General features: G+C 38.6%; 1 protein-coding gene across 5 annotated transcripts in view; it reads left to right on the top strand.

Moving 5' to 3' along the window:
- Window positions 1-25,127, top strand: part of LOC149990659 (integrator complex subunit 6-like) — a 59,335-nt gene extending 34,208 nt beyond the window's left edge. For 2 of the 5 annotated variants that reach the window (XM_090264289.1, XM_090264288.1), the window contains 9 exons: window positions 7,487-7,581; window positions 8,610-8,720; window positions 10,925-11,143; window positions 11,987-12,110; window positions 14,499-14,641; window positions 16,517-16,751; window positions 22,720-23,094; window positions 23,951-24,044; window positions 24,399-25,127. In XM_090264289.1, coding sequence (XP_090120415.1) covers window positions 7,487-7,581; window positions 8,610-8,720; window positions 10,925-11,143; window positions 11,987-12,110; window positions 14,499-14,641; window positions 16,517-16,751; window positions 22,720-23,094; window positions 23,951-24,044; window positions 24,399-24,507 — 1,505 coding nt within the window. In that variant the 3' untranslated portion in view covers window positions 24,508-25,127. The remainder of the gene's footprint in view (window positions 1-7,486; window positions 7,582-8,609; window positions 8,721-10,924; window positions 11,144-11,986; window positions 12,111-14,498; window positions 14,642-16,516; window positions 16,752-22,719; window positions 23,095-23,950; window positions 24,045-24,398) is intronic. The other 3 variants (XM_090264291.1, XM_090264292.1, XM_090264290.1) reach the window with 3 other exon arrangements.
- The last annotated feature ends 320 nt before the right edge of the window (window positions 25,128-25,447 follow it).

The following is a 25,447-nucleotide window of genomic DNA, read 5'->3' as shown; positions in this document are numbered from 1 at the left end:
CCTATTGGCCACTGTTGACACCCAGAAGGAGGAGGCTCCTTATTATAGCTGTGCAGGGATAGGAGCTCTGGATCTCCACTGGAATGATACCTCCCTGGCTGGGAGAAGTAGGGGTTTCTCATTACTCGTTCTCACATGGTCTCCACTGACACCATAGGGGTAGAGGTGGCATCATTACTGCAGTGCAGTGGAAAAGTTAGTTTAGAACTATTATGGGTTGAATTCCAGTATTTCATCTTTGTTCTAAACTCACCTTGCCTTCCAAATTATTATATGAAAATGCCCCTAACTAGAATAGTTGGTCTTCCGTCAGAAATTGAGATATATAGCACTTTAGAGTAGCAAGACCCACCCTCTAAAATGGGTCTTTGCTGGTCTTACAGGTAATAGAGGTCAGATGTGGGTATGACATATGGTTAAGAGGAAGCATTCAGATCTTTCTTTGCCTCAGATCGTCTGTGCTTAAGTTGCCACATTCTCAGAGTCCATAGTGCTATGTAAAGTCAAATCCTGTTCTTCCTGGTTACTTCTTAGTCTGTATCACTCTATTCCCCAAATTTCAAGTTCCCCTTCTCTCTGAAATGTCTTCTAACACCAGAGAGAAATATGTGACATTTATTCTTTGTCCTCCTTAGCCTAAAACACTGAGAATCCAACCCTGCCTACAGCGTCATGATCCGTTTGCAAATATCCCCAAACCAGAAAACTCAGAGGCATCTTTTTTTAAAAAAAATTATTGATTATGTTGTTACAGTTGTCCCAATTTCTTTCCCCCCCTGCGCCCCCTCCCTCCAGTTGTCCCCCCCTTAGTCCATGCCCATTGGTTGTGCATATAGTTCTTCTCAACCTCTTCCTGTCTACTTCACTCCCTCCTACTATGCTTCTTAATTCCTGCATCATCTCCCTCCCTTTTCCCCCTTCCCCTTCCCCGCTGACCTCCCCTCAGTATGTCCTCCGTACCTATAGTTCTTTTCCCACTCTTGTTGCCTACTTAGTTTGCCTTTGTTTCAATTCCCTAGCTTCTGCTGTTGGTTGTTATGGTACAGTTTTCATTTTAATGTTCATAGTTTTGATCCTCCTTCTTCTAAACAAGTCCCTTTAACATCTCATATAACAGTGGTTTGGATCTAATGAACTCCTTCAGTTTTACTTTGTCCTGGAAACACTTTCTCTGCCCTTCTATCCTGAATGACAGCTTCGCTGGATAGAGTAATCGTGGTTGTAAGTTTTGGATTTTCATTACTTTGAATATTTCTTGCCAGTCCCTTCTTGCTTGTAAAGTCTCCTTTGAGAAATCTGCTGATAGTCTAATTGGGACCCCTTTGTACATGATTCTTCTCTTCTCTCTTGCTGCTTTTAAGATTCTCTCTTTATCTTTAATTTTTGACATTTTGATGATAATGTGTCTTGGTGTGGTCCTCCCTGGGTCCAGCCTATCCGGAACTCTCTGTGCTTCCTGGACCTGTAAGTTCATTTCCTTCCGCAAGTTAGGGAAGTTCTGCTTCATTATTTTTTCACATAATTTTTCAATTTCTAGTTCTTCTTCTTCACCCTCTGGCAATCCGATAATTCAAATGTTTGATCGCTTATAGCTGTCCCAGAGGTTTCTGAGCCTCTCGTCATATTCCTCACTCTTCATTTCCTCTTTTTGCACTGGTTGACTGTTCCCTCCCTATGTTCCGATTTGTTAATTTGATCCATGGCTTTCCCTTCCTCACCACTTGTCTTGTATGTCGTCGTCATCGTCAGCAGCCGTCCGTCTTGAGAGATGATGGTGTAGCTTCTTAAGAGTCTATCTGCACCGCCGAGAATGGTTGTGCAGTCCGACTCGGGAGTGACACGGTATCTGTCTCCTCCCGTGTTGAATCGACATCTTGCGATGACGCTGGAGTGTCCTCTCCAGTGAAGCTGAAGCTACAGAGCCTCGAGAGACGATGTTGTAGCTTCTTAAGAGTCTATCTGCACCGCCGAGAATGGCTGTGCAGTCCGACTCGGGAGTGACACGGTATCTGTCTCCTCCCGTGTTGAATCGACATCTTGCGATGACGCTGGAGTGTCCTCTCCAGTGAAGCTGAAGCTACAGAGCCTGGGCAGGGTGATATGTATGTATTTTTGTTCATTTCAGCAGGACTAGCCTTCATTCCTTCCCTGGCTTGATTCAGCCCCGCTGTTAGGTCTGTAAGCTGTCTTGTAACTATAGCTCTGAACGGAGCCTTGGAAAGATTCGCTATTTGTTTATCGGTCAAGGCTTTTATTTGTTTTTTCATTAGCTGTGTGATTAGTATTTCAATCATTAATTCTGCCATTCTGACTGTTTGTTTATCTTTCCTTCTTGGGCGGGGCTGTCACACTTCCTACGCTGCATTGGTGCACGTCACAACCTGAGGACTTTACTCACTACCCTGTGGCGCTTTGCGAGGGAGCAGGGGTCCAAGATGGATGCCTGCTGTTACTCTCCGCTGAGGAACAGGGCTGCCTCCCAGTGGGGTCTGCCTTCCCGGGCGTTGGAAACGCGAGCCAACAGATCTGGTCTGCAGCCGGGACCAGCCCCCAGGCACTTCTCTCCTCCCCCCAAATACAGGTGTCTGCTTACTGGGTTCTGTTGTTCGCTGCTGCGGCTGCCGCCTCCAGCACAGTTCGATCTTTCTCAGCCACATGTTCACACTTCCTACCCGTCTGGACAAGCACCACTTGTTTATGACTTCATACGTTGGACTTCCATGTAGCTTTATTTTCAGGAACTTCTTATTATTTTTAGTTTTGCAGTAGTTGTAGTCCTTCTTAGTTGTAGAGGGAGACAGAGCGTGTCAGTCTATGCCTCCATCTTGGCCGGAAGTCTCAGAGGCATCCTTGATTCCTTTTCCCACCCTAACCCCACACATTCATATCAAGGTCATCCCGTTCTTGACTCAGTTCCCATTCTGCCCTTTGGCTTCAAATACCTCTTTCCAGGCTTTTCTATAACCTTTGTATTCTAAGAAGCATGGGGTTTTCACAGCCTTTGAGGCTGGAGGTCCTTGTGCCCATGAGTCCCAAACGGGTTTCATGTTGACGTTCTGACATAGACACTCCTTACATTTCCACCATTACTTCACTTTCTGGGTTGTATAGCTTCCATAGTGCTTATATGGACAGAAGGGCATAGCTACCCTGGTGTGAATCCTGGCTCTGCTGTTTCCTCGCTTTGTGACCATGGATAAGATACTTAACCTCTCTGTGCCTCAGTTATTTCATCTATAAAGTGAGACTAATAATAGTACCTACCTCAAAGGGATTGAGCTGGGATTAAATTAATACAGTAAATTACACAGAACTCGTCTGGAAAATATTGCTCGATACTGTTACTAGCTTTATTATTAATATTGTCATTATTAATAGCTATGTTATCTTAGTATCTATTGAAGACACTATACTAAAGATATAATATAAAGATATAGGACAGTTTTGTTGCTTTAGTGGGCAGGGCATTTAGTAAAAAAGCAAGTTAAGTCACATGCACTTCATAATGCCCGGAAACATCACTTCATAGCACATTACTACATAGTACAATACTTGTCCATAAACGTGACTCCTGTTTCTTTATCAATTTAAGATTTCCATCAAAAGTAGTTAAAGGTTTAATTATTTAAGCACCAAAACTTACCTGGGATAAATAGTGAGGCTCAATTGGATCTATGAACTACCATAAGAATCATGTTAGTAGGACGGTAACCAGATTATCATAGTTGTCAAGAAGATTATCTCTCAATTAAGAAATTAGGAAATTATTTTTTTGTTGTTGAAGACCAATAACTACAGAAATTAAAGCATTTATGGCAACTTTTCTTAAATATGTCACATTCAGTTCACCTGTTGTTTTTTTAAATGAAGAACTAGCTCCATATTGAGACCAGGAGAAGCACAAGAAAATAATGGAAAGAAGATAATTTGGAGTGTATTAATCACTGTATGTTCAGTGCTTTATGGCTTACACAGTTTTTTCATTTTATACAGTGTTTTCATGTACATAATCTAGTTCTCAGAACAATCTTGTGTGGTAAGGCTGTTATTAAACCGATTCTATAGATGGAATGGAGGCACAAAAAGGTGAAGTAATTTCTCAAAGCTCATTCAGCTAAGTAGGTGGCTGAGTGTCATGAGCATATGTTTGTGATACAGTCTTTCTTATAAATCAGCTAGGCAACTGCTCTGCTAGCTGCCTGCTGAGCAGCCTGGCACCAAGGAATAGACAAGAGTCACACGGAGTAACTATGCTATTCACTCAGCTTTTATTGAATGCGGGTTCACTCAAAGTAGAACATCAACGTGCATGAATATGCTACTCACACTTTAACAATCTAAGAGAATTATAACACAGAGAGAGAGAGAGAGAGAGAGAGCAATCCAGCAATCCATGGGGAATAACAAACCCAAGTCCTAGAGTCTCAGTCTGAAGGTCCAGGAGACAGCACAGTGGGCAAAAGAGTTGTCAGCATCTTGCAAGGAAGGATTTCTGGAGCCAGGTGGGCAGCAGGGAGGATGAAGTCGTCCATCCAACAGGGCAGAGTCTCCAGCGGCTAATGCCAAGGGGTATCAGCATGGCATGGAGCAGCACTCTTGGTGTGTGAAGCTTGGCTGTCTCAGCAGTGGTCTGGAGCCTGCCTCAATTATACCTTGAAAGTGGTGTACTCCACCCTTCTGGGTCTTTTTGATAAATGTCTTGGCACCCCTGATGCCAAGTGTGGAGTTTCCCCATGAGGCTATCTACAGGTGGTCCTGCTCTGCAGACATGGCTGTTCTGATCACATGTGCAGATATCTTAGGAGTGTCTCCTTATCAGACGTGTCTGCTCTGACTTAGGTAGTTTTCGTTTTGAACCAAAGGGTCGGGGCTGACTGGCAGCCATCTTGGTTGACATGAGGACTCCACTTTGTTTTATATAATTTATGCTATCTTGATAGGACCAACGCCATTTTATTGGTCCTGCTCTCCACACAGAGTTTGGACTCAAACCTGTGTCTTCCTCCTCGTTGAAGCTGGAAATGGGGAAAAAGGAACTGGAAGAAAAAATGTCAGTAGTTTTTGAAGTGTTGGGAGTATCATTTTAATCTGGGTCTACATTCACTTCCTTTTCTTTCAAATGTTGATTGGCTAATTGTTTATGACATCTTTATTATACCCTCCTAGAGACTCCATGTGAATAGAAATTTAATACTATAGAAATCATTTTCTGAGCTGTAGGGATAGTGGCTAGACCCTCTGTACCCTTAATTTAGACTCTGGAAGATTTTCTTTCTTCCTCCCACCCCTCTTTCAAAAAAACCCAACAAGAAATAATTAGATTATATTGACTCCTGGGTGGAATCATTGCAATTGGCATTGTTAGAAATATTAAGACTATTATTGACTCTCATAATGTAATCTATTTATATCTAAATGTCTCTCCAGTCTTGTGGTATTTAGTTTGTCAGTTAGCTTCCAAATTCTGCCTAATTCCCAACAGACTTCACATTGTAGCAGGATATTTCCACCATTTCTCATTTCTTTCTGTGAAGTTCTGAATGGTCTTTAAAAGACCTGAGGGCTACAAGGAGCCAAAAGTCTCTTCAGATCTTTTTTTTCTTTGTTCTTCCTACCCTGATCAAAAAGAACAAAAGACCTCCATTTTATGACTTCGTAAATTCATTTAAATTAGCTTCAGCAAGAGTGAGTAATTTATTTATAGAAGTAAAAGGAAGAAAATATTCTGTCACTCCTTGTTAACTAAAGTAATTCAGAATTTCAAAGAACAGCCGTATTTGTAGAGAAAGTATGCATATGACATAGGAATAGTCTTGTCATTGGAAGTAAAAGCATTTGTTTTTGGATAAGAACCAATAAAACCTGAAGAAACAAAATAGAAGATGACTTTATAAAATTTTTGGTATTTATGGTAAGTGTGGCAGGATGATGCTGAAGTCTGGGGATGTCAATTTTGAAGTATTATATTAGAAAAGAATATTTTGTCTTACCCTTGGAAGAAAATAATGAGGTGTTTTGGAAATTTTCATGTGGTGTATATAATACATTTAGATTATTAAAATAATTAAATTTAAATGTGAAAAGATAGGGATATCTGCTTATTTAAGGAAATTATATTTAGTAGTATTAATGCACATGGTATTTAAGAAACATATTTAGTTGTGCAGAATTTAAACTTCAACATAACATTTCTACTTGCTTTTACTAGAACCATCACCCAATTTTTAGAAATTATTTTTATTTTTCAATTACAGTTGACATATTAATTTCAGGTGTACAACCCAGTGATTAGACATTATATAACTTACTAAGTGGTCATCCCGATAAGTCTAGTACCCATCTGACACCGTGCATAATTATTACAGTGTTATTGACTATATTCCCAGTGCTGTACTCTACATCCCCATGACTATTCTATAACTACCAATTTGTACTTTTTATTCCCTTAACCTTTTTTTACCCATCCCCCAACCCCGCTCCCATCCGGCACTCAATTTTTAACTAATATTTGAGAGACTCAAAGTTTGGCTTAAAATGCCTGACCACTGAAATCAAAGAAATGAAGGGGGGGAATATGGATAACAAAGTTTAGGCTGATTGTGGAGAATCCAAAACATAATATAGAGCTTACCTAGAAATTAGAAGCTTAACTTTTGTTCTCATATACTTTGTAAAGTCTCTTACCTTGACCTTTCAGCAAAAAGCATAACACTGTTTGTTTGTTATTGAAATATAACATTATGTTTGTTTAGGTGTATAACATAATGATTCAATATTTGTATATATTGTGAAATGATCACCACTATAGTTAATATCCATCACCATACATAGTTACAGTTTTTTTCTTATGATGAAAACTCTTAAGATCTACTCTGTTAGCAACTTTCAGATATGCAATACAGTATTATTAACTATGGTCAGTGTGCTGTACATAAATAACATTCACATGACTTATTCGTAACTGGGAGTTTGTACTATTTGACCACCTTCAGTCATTTTTCCCACCTCCCACCCCACCCCTACCTCTAGCTACCACCAATCTGTTCTCTGTATCTACGAGTTCAGTTTTGTTGTTGTTTTTCTCATCCTTTGTTTAAGTAAAGGGATGTTCCATCAACCACTGACCATGGTGGATTCCTTGTCAAGTGAAAATTATGACAATAGAGTTACCGATATGTAAAAAGTCAAAAAAATATTTCACGTAGATCAGAGTTAGTGTTGTAATATTATATTTTATGTAGCTTCACAGGCAAAAGAGAAATATGTAACTTGAGAATTTATTCCATTTTCTAGAAAAATACTATATATAATTTTGGTAAATAGTACCAAAAAAAGACAATTAAATAAACACCAATGAAAGGTTCATCTAATGTAATTAAAACTTGAGCTTTCTAGGAAATAATATGCTAGATGTGGGTTGCTTGATTTAGCTCTTGATATTTGGGGCTGGAATAATGTAATATTTTATATGATTTTTCTCTTACAGATGACTTGTTTAAAGTTCACAAGCTTAAGCCAAATCTGAAGTGGCGACAGGCTTTTGACAACTACTTAAAAACTCTGCCTCCATATTACTTATTAGTATGTATTTATGTGTCTATATGTATTAAATGTATTGATGATGATTCTTGTCACAAGAAATATCAATGAACCAAGAAATTTAACCCTGAAATGAGATAGTTTCTTAATTTATAAGTATTTGTGTTGCCATTGTCTTCTCAAATTATGTATAAGAGCTTGGAGATGTCATAGTGGCACAAAAAGAACTGTTTTGTTTATTTTATTTCCTTTAACTGCCATGGTTATTTTTATAAAACACATTTATATTTCTCTTATTAAAATTAACTTTATGAAATTGTAATTTTGGAATTGAAGAAAATAGGTCTGGATTCATGTATTATGTCAACTTCCCTTTTTAACTCTAGAAATTCTCAATATGGAATGTCCCTCTGAAAAATTCAGAAGACATTATATTTACTTATTGCTTGTTAAGTGTGTCCTAGACACACTACAAAATAGAAGCACTGGTGCAGGGACACGGGGTTGGGATCCAAAAAAAATGTTGAAAATTACTTGGCCTCATTTGGGGTTTTACAATTTGAGAAACATTTCTGATGATTTTGAACTGGTCACATAATCTAAATCATGATTTATCAAAATCATTTCAGAGGTGGATGTAGTAAACATCAAGTCAAGTTTCTAGAGGTGAAAAGGCAGAATCATTGTGTCTGGTGTCACTGGGAGGAGAAATTGGGATGTGCTAGTAATATTTACCATGGCAGGAATGGGGTGCACAATAAATTACAATATGAAATAATTTTATGATTTGAGAATTAAGACAAAGCAATTTACATGTTTGAATTTGCTATTACTTGCTCTTCTTATCCCACTCTTTTCTGATTTTTTTTTTTTTTTTTTTTTTTTTTTTTTTTACTTTCTGCTCCTTCTCTGCTATTTTCATTGCCACTTTTTAATGTTCCATGTTTGGTTTTATGTGCAGCACCTTGACTTCTAAGAAATGAATCATGTCCCTTTGCCCCTTATAACTGAACTTTGAGTATTTTAAGATTTATTCTATTCTTACTGTTGTGTATTTTGTTTCCTTATAGCCATTAAAGAAAGCACTAAGGATGATGGGAGCTCCAAATCTGATATCAGATAATTTAGATTGTGGACTTAGTTACAGTGTTATCTCTTACCTTAAAAAACTCAGCCAACAGGTAGTATTGGTAAAAACAAACAAACAAAAATCCTTTGCCCTCAGAAGTGCATTTCCTTATTCTTTAGTGTAACTGTAATTTTTTCAAATTAAATGTGTATATATTTCTACACTTTATGGATTAGTACTAATGTGGTTCTCTATGGCTTCTAGCTTCACCATTAAACTGCAGTTAAGGGTCTGTCAGTATCATCTGATGCTGTGCCATTTCTCCTTTTGCTTGCCAGTTTGCCCTATCCACAAGTTGGTTGATATTTTGTGGCCTAACAGGGGCAGAGGCTTAAATAATTGTTTCATGGGTCACATTTTGTCTATCTTCAAACTAGTTTCTCCTCAAATCATATTGGGCTAGAACATCCCCTTTTATAGGTCAGCACATTGAGGCATGATATGATTAAATGATTTGCCTGAAATTAATTTTTAGGCAATAAATATCCATATGCTTTTTCTTGGAGAGGGGGAGATGATACCAGTATTCCTCATACTAGAGGGTCATAGACCCAAGGGGACCTGAAGAGTGGAGTTCAGTCTCCTCTCTTCTTGCCCTCCATCTGTTACTTTATACCCACACTTCATTTATCATTATTCACCTTGTCCCTTGCCTGCCCCTCTCTATTAGTACCTCATCCTCCACTCACCCCTACTTATCATACTTCTCACCTTTACCTAGCCCATTCTTGCAGGATGGAAATATTTGAGAACTACTGAGTTAGAGCTTCACTGCCATACAAATGCATTATGTTATATGACAAATTTATGCAGCAGCTTTACTTTCTTATACACAAATGTATTCCCAGGTAGGGAACAGTAGCATTTTCAGTCACTACAATGCTTCAACTTGGATATGTTTGTAAGTTGGGCCTTTAAAAAACAGAGAGTAGTAACCCAAAAGTGGCAGATTTCACTAAAGACCCAAAATGCCTCCACAATATGGAATGCTGACACACCTTGCTGAGGACTGGCAAAAAACTTAAGTATGCTCTGGAGTTTAACAGCTCCCACCAGCCCAGTGTGGTCATAAATGCAAAGACAAGAAAGGAAAACCCAGATTTTTGGTCTATCAAATGTGCCCTTAACCCCTTCTTTTTTCTCTGCTGATATATTTTTGTTGTTAATGTTTTCTTTTTGGTTATTATTTATTTATTGGTCTATTGATTTATATATTTTTATTTGATGTTTACTTTAGGCCTTTAAGGCTGTGTCAGCAGGGTATGGCCACAAGGAAGAATAGTGAACAGAGCTGAAGCTCATGCAAATTTTGGAACCTTCTGGGACACATTGCTTGTATAGTTTTATAAATGAACTTTCAGGATTATTTATGGAAACAGACCCTTCATGTGTTCTTATTCATTTTTTCATTACTTACTTAAAAAATAATAAACATCCTTAATTCCATTAATTAGGGAAAATTAATGAATATCTAACCAAACCACAAAATATTCAAAATTATTTTGAGCTTACTGGACATGGGTGGAATTCCATCTTTTAGAAATAAAGAAAAGATAATTACTAATTTAAAATAACTCTGATTACTAATTTAATAAATATATCACCAGTGTTTCTTGAACTAGCTCAGATGTATGTAAATCACAAAATACACCCAATACATTGTTATAATACACTTTGAAGCACTATTTATCAATATGGTATAGTAGTGTTTAGTAAGAGCATTTTTTGTTATAAGTTACTAAGAAACACTGAGCATATATTACACATTATTTACTTGGTAATATTTGTTAATTTAAGCATTAATTTTTGGATGGTTCAGTATTAGAAACAGTTTGATTTTTAAAAATATAATACTGATTTGTGTAATCTGAATTTTAGTACTAGTTTACATTTATAAATACAGAGTCTTAAACCTTTATGAATATGTCAACTAGATTTTACAGTAACAAAATGTGATTTTAAGTATCTATGAGTTAATTCTTATCCCTAGTTTCCATTCCCACAACAATTCAATTATAATTTTGAAATAAGACAAGATAAAAAAATGTATTATTTGTCTTTCTAGCTCCCTACCCTGCCCCTGTTTCCTATAGTAGTACAGAGAAGCACAGGAAAATGTTTAATTACTCTTTTTTCTGTGATTTGCAATTGAAAATTGTTCTGTGTGGTTCTTAAAGTATTATCTTTCTTAAGTAGTAAAAATGACAGTGATAATATAGAGAGCTTTTTATAACATACTATGTACTTTCATTTTAGACCAAACTAGAGTCAGAACGAATTCTAGCATCAGTGGGGAAGAAACCTCCCCAGGAAACTGGAATCAAAGTGAAAAATCATTCTGGAGGTGCTGTGTCCTTGACTCACAGTAAAAATTTTAGAAAATTATTGAAAGAAATCATAGGGGAAACTTCACCAAGACTGACAGAGTTGAATACCAAAGAATTTTCTGGCTTTCAAGTAGGGCTCTTAAACAAGGTAAATTATGACATAAAGTTTGTGTTTGTTTGAATTTGTCTGATACATTTATGTCTTTCATATTACTTTCATTTATAAATAATTACAATCCTGTTTAGGACCTTACAGTAATTGATGGACCAGTTTAGGCATTATCCTGCTGGCAGACACCAGTATGAAATTAAATGTACAAGATATGTTTAGTGGGTAATGTCTGTGAAAGATAAAGGGGAGAGGAAACAGGAGTAAGCAGGGAGACCCTTCAGATTACACTGATGATCTGGCATCTGTGAGAAGAGGGTGCAAGGAGGGAGGGATGGTTATGAAGAGCTTCAGACATTGGTATAACTTGGAGAAAGTCTTGGTCCGCCCAACAGGAACCTCTGACACCAAGATTTTCCATAGGGTGATTTCACCTTGGGCAGAACTGGCCAGGCCCTAACACCCCTCCCCCACCATTCTCAGTCACTGGTGAGGGGCAGCCTGGGGAGAGCATGGTCTCAGCTCAAATGCCGCAGCAGACCCCTAAGCTCAGCTAACTGCACTCTTCTCAAGATCAGCCATTGCTTCCTGAACGGAGATCCCAGCAGCTCATCTCCATGGTACCATGGGCATAAATCTCAGAATTTGGTGTTTCAAATGACATACATGAAAAAGGATATTCCCAGTGGCTTTAATACTTTGTGGGTGTATTAGAATTCGGAATAACACCTGCAAAGTGTAAATTTTCCACTGGGAAAATTCTGCCGTAGTCAATTGTATTGAATGTAGAGTCCTTCACTAAGATTTTAAGAGGGTTAAGAATTGTATTTCTGTTTTAAAAGCCTCAGGAGTAACTGATATTATTTGTTTCATTTCAAATAGGATTTGAAACCTCAGACATATCGAAATGCTTATGATATTTCACGTAGAGGTCTTTTAGACCAGTTAACCAGAATGAGATCCAATCTGCTGAAAACACACAAGTTCATTGTTGGACAAGATGAAGGTAAGTGGACACAAAGTCATTTTTGTTGATTAGGAAAATTTCAAGCCTGATATAAATGGTGTTTATTACATAATGAGTAGGTTATTTTTGTATTTTTATAATATTTTAATGTTTAGAATGTGTGTTTTCACTGAATCTATCTATCCAGGCACAAATTTATTCTTCTCAGGTTTAAGGAAAAGTGTACATTAATTAGTGCATATATTGCACTACCCATGTTTTAGCTCCTGCAAGCCTCAAAATAACTCCTGAAATAGGTAATATTTTTATGCCCGTTTTTATGATATGAAAACTGAGAGTGAGCATTTTAGTAGTTTGCCCAGGGTTAGTAAGTTGGAAAGTGGCAGAACCTCTGTCTGTCAGATTTCAGAAATTGCATATCCAATTACTGTATCACTCAGCCTACTGTGGCAAATTCAGTCCATAATTCCTCAGTTACATGAAAAGAATGAACAAGATAGTGTCCAGGATAACTGGTGACAGTGTACAATTCCTCTGTACTCCATTTTATTCATTTTAAATTGGGGCATTTTTTTTTTTTCATTAAAAAGTGTAAATCTTAGCCTGGGCAACCTCCTGAAATTATACACCAAGTTTTGTGGGGAGAGGAAGACTTGTCTAGGAATAGAGCCTGTAAATTTAATCAAATTCTCCAAGAGGGTGAGACCCACTAACCAAGGTTCTCAGGATGATAAGAGAAAACGACGGAGCCTGCACTCTTTGAAAAACAGAGCAAATATGGTATCTTGAGTTGGGATGGTGGTATAAGAGATGTCAGCCCATTGTCAAACCTGGTTTGAAGGGTAACAGAGTTTTTCTTGAACAAGTGATTTGAGCTTATAGGCAGTAGTAATGGTAGACTGGTAATGAGTGGGAGGAAGAGAGATGATTTTAGGTTCTAGAATGCTAGGTTCGAGGTTTTAGACTATCACATGCCAATGTACGAGGTCTGTCCAGAAAACGTCCAGCCATTGTTAATAAAACAAGAATGGTTTGCGCGACATCGATGTAACTTGGCAGCCAGAGACAGTGGACTGGAATGCGCATGTGTGAATAATGATGACCTCACTGTACTAGTCAGTGGAGCGCGGTAGATGCCATTGAGTGAGCATGTGTGCTGTGTGGCTGTCACATTCAAAATGACTGAGTGAGTAGAGCAACAAAACTGCATCAAATTTTGTGTTAAGCTTGAACATTCGTCCGCGGAGACTATTTGGATGACTCAGAAGGCTTTCAGGGATGATGCAATGAGTGCAGCACAAGTAAAAGTGTGGCACAAATGCTTTAAAGATGGTCGAGAATCTGTTGAAAGTGATCGACATTCTGGAAGGCCTGCAACAAGCAGAACATCTGAGAATGTTGAACTTGTACGGGCTGCAATCAACAAAAATCGGCGACTGACAATATGAGAACTAAAAGCTGATCTGGGGATTCCAAAAACTACTGTGTCTGAGATCTTGACACAAGATCTTGACATGAAATGTGTGGTGGCAAAATTCATTCCGCAGCTTCTGCTACCAGAGCAGAAGGAACATTGTGCTACAGTTGCTAATGACTTGATTCAAACCACTACCGATGAACCAGACTTCCTCAAGAATGTCATAACAGGAGATAAATCGTGGGTCTACGGCTATGATCTGGAACTGAATGCCCAGTTGTCCCCATGGAAGTTAACTGGTTCTTCACACCCAAAGAAGGTGCAGCAAAGTCACAGCAAGATCAAGATCATGTTAACTGTAGTTTTTGATTGGGAAGGTGTTGTTCATCACGAGTACACCCCTCCAGGCCAAACAATTAATAAGGAGCACTACTTCAGTGTTCTTTGTCAGTTGAGAGGTGCAATATGACAAAAATGGCTGCAGCTATGGGCAACTGGTGATTGGCAGCTTCGTCATGACAGTGTGCCCACTTGAGCATCATGTCTTGTGCAGAGTTTTTTTTGGTGAAACATGAAATCACCCAGGTAACTCAGCCCCACTATAGCCTAGATTTGGTGCTGTATGACTTCTGGCTTTTCCCAAAACTAAAATCACCTCTGAAAGGGAAGATATTTCAGACTGTCGATGAGATTCAGGAACATACGATGGGGCAGCTGATGGTGATTCTGGCAAAGAATTTTGCAGAGTGTTTTGAACAGTGGAAGAGATGCTGGGAGAACTGTGTGAAGTCCCAAGGTGCCTAAGTTGAAGGGGACTGAGGTATCATTGTCCTGTGTACAATGCTTCTTGTATTTTGTATCTTCAATAAATGTCTATTTTTCATAGTGCATGGATGGATACTTTCCGGACAGACCTCTATATATTGCTAAGCAGACTATGATCATGGTCTCTCAAAAGCATCATACACTTAAGCTATTTAGAATCTGTTTCTTTTCTGGTGATTTGGCAGATTCCCTTCATAGTGTTCCAGTTGCACAAATGGGTAACTATCAGGAATATCTAAAGACATTGGCTTTACCACTTCGAGAGATTGATCCAGATCAACCCAAAAGACTGCATACTTTTGGCAATCCATTTAAACAAGATAAGAAGGTAGGATATCTATTTCTATGTCTGCCTAAATTGTGCTATTTTTTGCTATAATTCATTTCTTCTTGGTAAGGTGAATATAAATAAGATTCTTCAGTTTATTTAAAAGATAAAATATGACTCCAGGGCTCTTTGTGAATAGAAAGTGGGCGACTCCTGATGCAGGATTGTTTTGGTTGAAAAAAATAATTGCTGACATTTGTTGAGTACCACAGGAGCCAGTGTTTGAAATTATCACATTAAATGTTCACAGTTATTCTGCAGATAGTATTACTACCTGCTCTTTAATAAGAAGAAATCAGCCCTGGCTGGTGTTGCTCAGTGGATTGAGTGCCAGCCTGTGAGCCAAAGGGTCACCAGTTTGATTCCCAGTCAGGGCACATGCCTGGGTTGTGGGCCAGGTCCCCAGTTGGAGCAGAGCAAAAAGCAACCACACATTGATGTTTCTCTCCCTCTCTTTCTCCCTGCCTTCCCCTCTTTCTAAAAATAAATAAATAAAATCTTTTTTAAAAAGGAAGACATCAATGTTCATAGTGATAAAATGGTTTACCCTTAAGTGACACAGCTGATAAGAACCAGGATTTAAACCCTTATCTTTCCAGCTCCAGAGTCTATATTCATTCCCACCTCCACATACTAATTCATTTAATATTGAAATCACCATTTATTTCTTCTGTTTCCATTATTCAGATGTCTAGTGCTCTATCTAGATAGTGTTGAAGTGCTCCCCTTGTAATATGAAGTATAAGGTGATGTTGCTTTATTTGGATTGCCCTACTAGAGGTCTAATGTGAGGGGGCTGTGTGTGTGTGTGTGTGTGTGTGTGTGTGTGTGTATGTGAGAGAGAGAGAGAGAGAGAGAGAGAGAGAGAGAGAGAGAGAGAGAGAGAGAGAGAGAGAGAAAGTTGACCATTTAAGCATGAAGACAAAGATTATATCTGCACTCACAGAGGAGACCATTAAGGTGCAGACCATGCGATAATCTCCTCTATAACAAAACTAGACTGAAAGGTATTCCACTTCATCCCAATCCTCGATTAATTAGAGTTTTTGTGAATATCACTGTCTTGGTTTCCTCATTTGCAGCACTAGGGATAATTAGTACATGTAGCTCATGGAGCTCTGTGGAGGATTGAGTTAGTACATCTATACCATTTAGAACATTACCTGACATGTAGTAAATGTTAGTGAATATGTTTTGCCCTTTCTCTACTGTTTGCTTTAGAAAAATTATTTATCATGATTTTATTCAAATGATGTGAGTGTATATTCTTGGGCTATCCTTGGATGAGAACAGTTTTTAGCTAACATTCTATACTAGTGGCTTTCATCTTTTATCTACTCCAAGAATGAAAAGTCCCTCATCCTTGTCTGGCACCGAGGTAGACATATTTGAAACTCTGTGAAGTTGCTGTTGGGGGAAATACATTTTTGACAGACTGCCCTTCATCATTTACATGCAGCATTCCGCACAGTGATAATCAGCATTTCTTAATGATGAGTTTAAGGCACAAAAGTACACAAAAGGGATAATTTCCCTTGTCGAGGGTTGATTCAAAATGGTTTACACTTCTTTAGAGGTGAGTCTGTTTATTCCCATTTTGATTGCTGAGAGTTGCTCATTCTTCAAGCTTTCTGGTTAATCATGATTATATTATGCTTGATCTTGGGCAATACCTTATATTTTCATTTCCTTCTTGTTCCACTTAGACTGGATTAAAATGGAGTAGCATTTTCTGAAAACAGTTTTTGTGGGGCATGATAAATATTTGGCCCATGATTAAGACCTATATTGATGATCTAATACATGACTGTATATGTGTATGAAGAGAACTTCCACTGTTGTCTTTAATGGAATATGTTCGTTGATGTTTTTTAGGGAATGATGATTGATGAAGCAGATGAGTTTGTAGCAGGGCCACAAAATAAAGTGAAACGTCCTGGAGAATCCAACAGCCCTCTGTCATCTAAGAGAAGGCGGAGTATGTCCCTGCTGTTGAGGAAACCACAAACACCACCTACTGTAACTAACCATGTGGGCGGAAAGGGACCACCCTCAACCTCGTGGTTCCCATCTTATCCAAACCTCATAAAACCCACCCTTGTATATACAGGTATAGAGTAGTGGTTGTGATTTCCTTATGGCTCCTAGAGGACTAAGACACTAAACAATTTTATTTCCTTTTGTATTATTTCTTTTGTATTCAATTTAGTTCATTAAGTAAGCCAATATGAAGTCATCAATGTGGTAGGTACAGAGGGCCCAAGGATTGGGGAGGAGGGCAGGCAGAGATCCTGTTTCAATTTCTATGAGGGAGAGAAGATCCGTACTTCCATAGAAATTAACACAAAATGGAGAAATGGAGACACATGAGCATGTTTGCACCATCAGGGCAAGGCATAATGACATGCAAACATCTGGAGCTGCTGCTCGAGTCAGAGTGATAGAGCAGGTTCCTGAGGCAGTAGGAGCAAATAGGCTCAATAAGAAGATGGGTCTGCACATGCTCTCTATGTCTTCATCTCCTCTTTATGCTTTAACTCAGTGCAGTCTGGTTCTGCCTCCTCCGCGCCACTGAAAAAGGTCTCATCAAGGGCCCCGTTGTCTGCCATAGATTGCCATTACTTCTTTTTTTTTTTTAATTTTATTTTTTGGTTATTCAATTACAGTTGTCCCATTTTTCCCCCATTGTTCCCCCCCCACCCAGCCCACCCCTTCTCCCACAATTATATCCCTCCCCATTGTCCATGTCCATGAGTCATTCATATACGTTCCTTGACTAGACCCTTCCCTTACTTATCCCCCTTCTCTCCCTCCCACCTCCCACCTACTGACTACTATTCTAGTCTTTGCCTATTTAGTTCGTTTGTTTGTGTTGCTCTTTAGTTTCCTGTATTAGGTGATATCATACGGTATTTTGCTTTCTTTGCCTGGCTTATTTCACTAAGCATAATTCTCTCTAGTCCCATCCATGTTGTTGCAAATGGTAGAAGTTCCTTCTTTCTTTCTGCTACATAGTATTCCATTGTGTAAATGTACCACAGTTTTTTGATCCACTCATCTACAGATGGGCACTTAGGCTGTTTCCAGCACTTAGCTATTGTAAACAGGGCTGCTATGAACATAGGGGTGCATAGGTTTTTTTGAATTAGGGTTTTAGGATTTTTCGGGTATAATCCTAGTAGTGGAATCGCTGGTTCAAATGGCAGTTCCATTTTTAGTTTTTTGAGGTAATTCCATACCGTTTTCCATAGTGGCTGCACCAGTCTGCATTCCCACCAACAGTGCACTAGGGTTCCTGTTTCTCCACATCCTCGCCAGCACTTGTTGTTTGTTGATTTGTTGATGATGGCCATTCTGACAGGTGTAAGGTGGTATCTCATTGTGGTTTTTACTTGCATCTCTCTGATGGCCAATGATGTTGAGCATTTTTCATGTGCCTATGGACCTTCTGTATGTCCTCTTCGGAGAAGTGTTTGTTCAGGTCCTTTGCCCATTTTTTAATTGGGTTCTTTGTTTTCTTGATGTTGAGTTGTATAAGCTCTTTATATATTTTGGAGATCAGTCCCCTGTCTGTGATATCATTGGCAAATATGTTTTCCCATATGGTTGGTTTACTTTTCATCTTGCTGATGTTTTCTTTTGATGAGCAGAAACTTTTTAGTTTGATGTAGTCCCATTTGTTTATATTTTCCTTTATTTCTCTTGCTTTAGGAGATGTATCCGTGAAGATATTGTTCCCTGTGATATCTGAAATTTTCCTGCCTATGTTTTCCTCTAGGACTTTTATGGTATCACGGCTTACATTTAAGTCTTTGATCCAGCTTGAGTTTATTCTCGTGTGTGGTGTAAGTTGGTGGTCTAGTTTCATTTTTTTGCACGTCCCTGTCCAGTTCTCCCAGCACCATTTGTTAAAGAGGCTCTTCTCATTCCATTTTATGTTCCTTCCTCCTTTATCGAAGATTAGTTGACCATAGAGGCCTGGGTTTATTTCTGGGCTTTCAATTCTGTTCCACTGATCTATATGTCTGTTCTTATGCCAGTACCAGACTGTTTTGATCACAGTGGCTTTGTAGTATTGTTTGATGTCTGGTATCGTGATTCCTCCTGCTGTGTTCTTCTGTTTCAAGATTGCTTTGGCTATTCAAGGTCTTTTTTGGTTCCATATGAATTTTTGGAGGACTTGTTCTAGGTCTGTGAAATATGTCATTGGTATTTTAATAGGCATTGCATTGAATCTGTAAATTGCTTTGGGTAGTATGGCCATTTTGATGATGTTGATTCTTCCCATCCAAGAACATGGTATTTGCCTCCATTTATTTGTATCTTCCTTAATTTCTTTCTTCAATGTTGCATAATTTTCAGTGTACAGGTCTTTTATCTCTTTGGTTAAGTTTATTCCTAGGTACTTTATTTTTCTTGTTGCTATAGTAAATGGTATTTTCTTTTTTTACCTCTGTCTCTGAGATTTTATTGTTGGTGTACAGAAATGCCTTAGATTTCTGTATATTTATTTTGTACCCTGCTATTTTGCCAAATTCACTTATTATATCAAGTAGTCTTTTAGTGGATTTTATAGGGTTTTCTAGGTATACTATCATGTCGTCTGCAAATAGTGATAGTTTTACTTCTTCTTTCCCAATTTGGATGCCTTTTATTTCTTTGTCTTGTCTGATTGCTGTGGCTAGGACTTCCAACACTATGTTGAATAGAAGTGGGGAGAGTGGACAGCCTTGTCTAGTTCCTGATTTCAGGGGGAATGCTTTCAATTTTTGTCCATTGAGTATGATGTTGGCTTCAGGCTTCTCATATATAGCCTTAATGATGTTAAGGTATGCTCCCTCTATTCCCATTTTGCTGAGTGTTTTCAACATAAATGGGTGTTGTACTTTATCAAATGCTTTTTCTGCATCTATAGATATGATCATGTGATTTTTGTCTTTCATTTTGTTTAGGTGATGTATTATATTTATTGATTTGCAAATATTAAACCATCCTTGCATCCCTGGGATGAATCCCATTTGATCACGGTGTATGATCTTTTTGATGTATTGTTGGATCCTGTTTGCCAAAATTTTATTGAGGATTTTAGCATCTATGTTCATCAGTGATATTGGCCTATAGTTTTCTTTCTTTGCTATGTCTTGACCTGGTTTTGGGATGAGGGTAATAGTGGCTTCATAGAAAGAGTTTGGGATTTTTTCCTCTTCTTGGATTTTTTGGAATAGTTTGAGGAGGGTAGGAGTTAGTTCTTCCCTAAATGTTTTGTAAAATTCGCCTGTGAACCCATCCAGTCCAGGGCTTTTGTGTGCAGGGAGGTTTTTGTTTACTGTTTCAATTTCCTTCTTTGTTATTGGTCTGTTGAGACTTTCTACTTCTTCTTGATTCAGTTTTGGAAGTTTATATGTTTCTAGAAATCTGTTCATTTCTACTAGGTTGTCAAATTTCTTGCCATATAGTTGTTTGTAGTAATTTCTTATAATTGTTTGTATTTCTGAGGTATCAGTCGTGATTTCTCCTTTTTCATTTCTGATTTTGTTTATTTGGGTCTTCTGTCTTTTTTTCTTAATGAGCCTGGCTAGAGGCTTGTCAATTTTGTTTATTTTTTCTAAGAACCAGCTCCTAGTTTTGTTGATTTTTTGGATTGATCGTTTAGTTTCTATGTTGTTTAATTCTGCTTTGATCTTGATGATTTCCTTTCTTCTTTTTGCTCTAGGCTTTGTTTGTTGTTGTTCTAGTTCTTGTAGCTTTATGGTTAGGTTTTTTATTTGAGATTCTTCTAGCCTTTTCAGATAGGCCTGTATTGCTATGAACTTCCCTCTTAGGACTGCTTTTGCTGTGTCGATTGCCATTACTTCTTAGCATCATTTGACACAGTTGTTCACTCCCTCCTCCATGGAAACTTTCTTGGGTTTCCAGAAACCACAAACTGCTAGGGTTTTTCCCATTTCAGAGCAACTCCTTTTATCCTCTTTTCTGGTTCCTCCCCCTTTTTTTCCCACCTATTAATAGTGTGAGGACCCCAAAGCTCGATTTTGGACCTTCTCCTCTTCACTGCATTCTCTCCCTCGGTGATCCTATGCAGTCTTGGGGCTTTAAATAAAATTTACATTTCAACAACTCAGACATTTATACCTCTTGACTACAACTTGTTCCAAACTTCAGGCTCAAATTTAACTGTGGACACAGCATCTGCATTTAAATGGCTAATAAACATATAAAGCTTGGTAGGTTTCACTTGTTTCAAGTGAACTCCTGACCTTCCCTCTCTCAGAAACAGCTCTACCTTCAGCCTTCCCCAGTGCAGTTAACAACCAGCAGTGTGTTGGTAAAGCTGTGACAGCCAGCTCTCCATGGGTTCAAGGGTTGGGAGGGTGGAGAAACCCTGGATCATAGTGTGTGCAGATTTCTACAGTGTAAGTAATGCCAACATTATTGACATCAGGCTATCAATGTGAGGTCACTGAAACAGATCAAGAAGAGGCGCACACAATCCACTCTCATGAGCAGTAGTGGACTAGTACCTGCATACCACTAGCACTATTTACCCAGTGGTTCAGGTGGAAAACATAGAGTCACCGTGATTTCTCTTATACTCTTCTCTCATAAGCTAATCTAGGCAAGTTGATGACCAATATAATTAATGCATCCCACATTTCTCTCTGTCTCTCAGTCTGTGATGCCATCATCAGTCTGTCACCAAGCTACACCAAGCTACTACAATAGCTTCTTATTTGATTACCAGGCTGCCATCTTCTTGTCTAACCTATTTTTGCACTACAGCCAGAGTGATCATGTCAACACAAATCAGATCATGCCATGTCCATGCTGAAAACCTATCATGAACTTTTCCGCTGCACTCAAAACACAATCTAAACTCCTGACTCTAGTTAACAAGATCTGCACGACCTGACCCTCCCATTGCCATTTGTTCTCATTCTCTTATTTATATTCTCTCTCTCTCTCTCTCTCTCTCTCAAATTTTTGTTGAATTTATTGGGGTGACATGGGTTAATAAAATTAGTAGGTTTCAGGGGTACAGTTCTAAACTACATCATTTATATATTGCATTGTGTGCCCATCACCTCAAGTCAAGTCTCCTTACATCACCATTTATCCCCGCTTTACCCTCTTTCTTCCATTTTCTCTTAACATGTGTCCTGTCTGTCTCTTCCTTGTTCTCTCTGCCTCTGTCCTTTCCTCTATGGTCCTGGCTTGAAGCCCCTTAGCGGCCCTGCACTTGCCTTACTGCAGCCTGAAACTTCCTCTGCACGTGCACAGGGCAGGCTCTATTTTCCTCCTTCAGGTTCTGCCCGACCACTCCATCCATTGAGGATCCCCCTTCTGCTCTCTGTTACAGTCCTGCTTACTTCTCCCTAACACAAATTCAAGCATTATTTCATTTGCTCATTGTGCCCTTACTGTCTGACTTCCCCATGAGAATGTAAGTCCCATGATGGTAGGGATTATTTCTGTCTATCTTGTTCACTGCTGACCCCTATCTCCTGGCATGGTGCCCGGCACAGAGGAGCATGAGAAAATGAAGTAGGGGTGTCAGACTTGGAGTAAAAAGAAATTCGTTTTGCTGAGACAGAAAAGGTAGATGAGGAGGATCATATACTGGGTGGGATTTTTGATTATGGAGTGCACATAGTCTTCACACCTAATGGCCCCCTCTGTTTTCTCCGCACTCTTGAGGTTGAGAGGTCTGGTGTCCAGATTAGTAAACCATGGAATTTTATAGTTAAATTGCAGAAATCATGACATCAAGTGACTTGCTGCTTTTCATCTTTTAAAGCACAGCTGCCACTAAATCTCAAGTGCCAGGGGTCTGAGAATGTTTATTAGTTGTACTGTCTTACTTAATTTCCATATGTATTCATAGTGCCATGAAGAAATGAAAGTGGTTTACTTTTATTATCTTCTTGAGCTCAGTTTGAGGGGTCTCAAACTCCATCTGGTAACATCCTCTTGCTTTATAAAAGAGCCAGTTTCCTTAAAACTGGGGAGCACGGGGGTCTACCTGTGGAGCTGATATAACACACTTGCTTCACAGCTCAGCTTCTTGATTTGGTTTCCAGATGCTACTGTCACTCACGATGTCCATGAGGAGAAGATGGAAAATGGTCGTATCCCACCTGATGGCTTCTTGTCAAAACCTGCTGCACCAGAACTTATGAATATAACAGGAGATGGTATTCCACCCAACCAGTTGGATTCTCTGTCTGATGACTACACTAGTCTAAGGAAAGATGGCCTGATTCACAAATCTGGTAGTAATGCACTTGTTGTAGGAATAAAAAACTGCAGTGTCCCTGCATGTGATCGAAAAGTCTCAGTAACATCTACATTCAGAACTGTGCCAAATACATTGCAAATAACTCCTGCTATGGCACAAGGAATCAATGCTGATATAAAACATCAGTTAATGAAGGAAGTTCGAAAATTTGGACGAAGTAAGTAGTGAAAGAACATCTATGAATCATATAATAGGAGGCCCTTCTCGTTGTACACTTCAGAGTAGATTCAAGCTCTCTTGACCTGCATTTTGGGGAAGCATTGGGTGTTCGCATAATTTAAAATGACTTCTCTTGCTTTAACTGAAAAGATCCAATATACCTTTCTTTCTTTTTCCCCTTTATTTAATGTAATAGTTTCCTTTTGCTGCTATAACAAGTTACCACAAATTTTGTGGCTTAAAACTATATTATCTTATAGTTGGGGAAGTCAGAATTCTGAAATGATTTTCACTGGGTTAACATGAAGGTGTTGGAAGGCCAGCATTTCTTCTTGAGGGTCTGGAGATAATCTACTTCTTTCCCTTTTCCAGCTTCTACAGGCTGCCTGTGTTCCTTAGATCATGGTCCCTTCCACCTTTAAACCAGCAATGTTGGCACTTCTCTCCTCCCTAACTTCTGGTGCCATCCTTACATCTTTTCTCTCTGACTCTTAACTTCTTTTTAGAAGGATATTTGTGATTATCTGGGTCTACATGCACAAACCTGGGTAATCTCCCCATCTCAAGATCCATGGCTTAATTATATCTGGAAAGTAGTCCTTTTTTGGCACAGAAAACAACATATTCACAGGTTTGGCATTAGGCATGGACAGTGTTGGGGACCATTATTCAGCCTACCGCATTTGATTAGTGTTTACAGCATTTCCTTAGTGAGTATGCACAGATGTTTTGAGTGTTTAAAATACAAAGTAACTATCCACTCATGAAAATGGTTACCAAAGATGGGTAAAGACTGAATTTTATTTCCCATGAATATTCTTTAAAATACTAAATTTATTTTTAAATATCTTCAGAGTATGAAAGAATTTTCATTTTACTTGAAGGAGTGCAAGGACCTCTTGCAGTCAAGAAACAATTTGTTGAATTTACCATCAAGGAAGCTGCAAGGTGAGTGTACAGAGGAGCTTTTTGTTGTTTTTTAAGCAGTATTGCCCAATACAAGACAGGGAAAAGAAGTCTCTGCCCTGCTTTTCTCAAGCCCTGGCCCTCACACATAGTTAAAGCTGTTTCCAGAGGCATTTATAATTATCTGAGCCCAACTCATTCATCCACCTCTGTGGAGCCTTATAGACTCACCACAGTCTGAGGTGGGCACTGTTTGTATTTGCTAAACCTTATCTTTACATGAGGATACATTTCTATTCTATGTTAATTGTTAGTTCTATTTGTACCCTATACAGTACGTTGCATATCATAGTGTTGTAAGTATTTTTTGGTTAATAAAATTTCTCTTAATTTTAGGTTTAAAAGACGAGTCTTAATTCAGTACCTTGAGAAGGTACTAGAAAAAATAGATTCCCACTACCTTCTCAACAACGTTAATCACGTCAACAGCAGATCATCATGTTAATGCAAAGACCAAGGATAAAAAAGGACAAGTTTTCTGTGCTGTAGGGTGGAACAGGATATTGTTGAAGCTCCTTAGACTGCTTCAATCACAGGAATTGCCTTCTAGAAGCTAAGAAAAAGCAGTAAATGCTGGCTTTTTCCCTAAGAATTTTCTCTGAAAGTATTAAGTGTGTTTTATTATTTCTTTTCCCAATTAAGGAAGGTAATGCTATTAATGAAGTAGGTTAAATTCAGTATACACTCTCACCCCTAGCACAGGTGATTAGGGTTCACTCATGTGAACTTTGCTGTTCTTGGCATTTCCAGAGTGACTAGGGCCCACCTGTAAGTGGAGCACTACTTGGTGCTCTTACTATGTCCTTTAGAAACAATAGATGTTCAGAACCCAACTTGTAATGTTTTGTGTGCCGAACAAAGTTTTCAACAATTTCCAGCTGTGCCTTTCAAATCATGACATATTCAGGACAGCTTGAATCAAAGAGTAAGAAAGCTGCTATTTGGGTAACTTATTTCTCTGTGGGAGGGGGGCAGGGAGAGTCACCAAACAATCTACCTCCAACTCTCTTCTATTTTGTCTAGAGACGTTACAAAGTGCTTCTGAGGCTGCCCCAACCCCTGACATTTGTTCTTGCATGTGATGACAGAAAGTCTTCATGTGGACTTGTATATTTTGTGCTTTGAAAGCACTAGAGGAAAAAAATGATGTATAAATTTTCTTTAATGTTTATACAAAGGTTTATATGGAGAGGTATTGTTATGTTTGTATTTGCAAAAATTATGTATACAAAGAGATTTTGACTTTGAATATATGAAATAAATCATTTTATTGATTTTCACAAGACTTTTGTATCTTTTATTGATTATCCTGTTACAGTTGTCCCAATTTCTTTTCCCTTTGCTCCCCTCTACCCAGTAACCCCCTTCCCTCCAGCAATCCCATC

This window comes from Furipterus horrens, unplaced genomic scaffold, assembly GCF_987537825.1.
Source record: "Furipterus horrens unplaced genomic scaffold, mFurHor1.1.pri manual_scaffold_17, whole genome shotgun sequence".
NCBI lineage: Eukaryota > Metazoa > Chordata > Mammalia > Chiroptera > Furipteridae > Furipterus > Furipterus horrens.
Note: the sequence above shows the minus strand (reverse complement) of the source record. Positions and strands in the feature narration are given on the sequence as shown.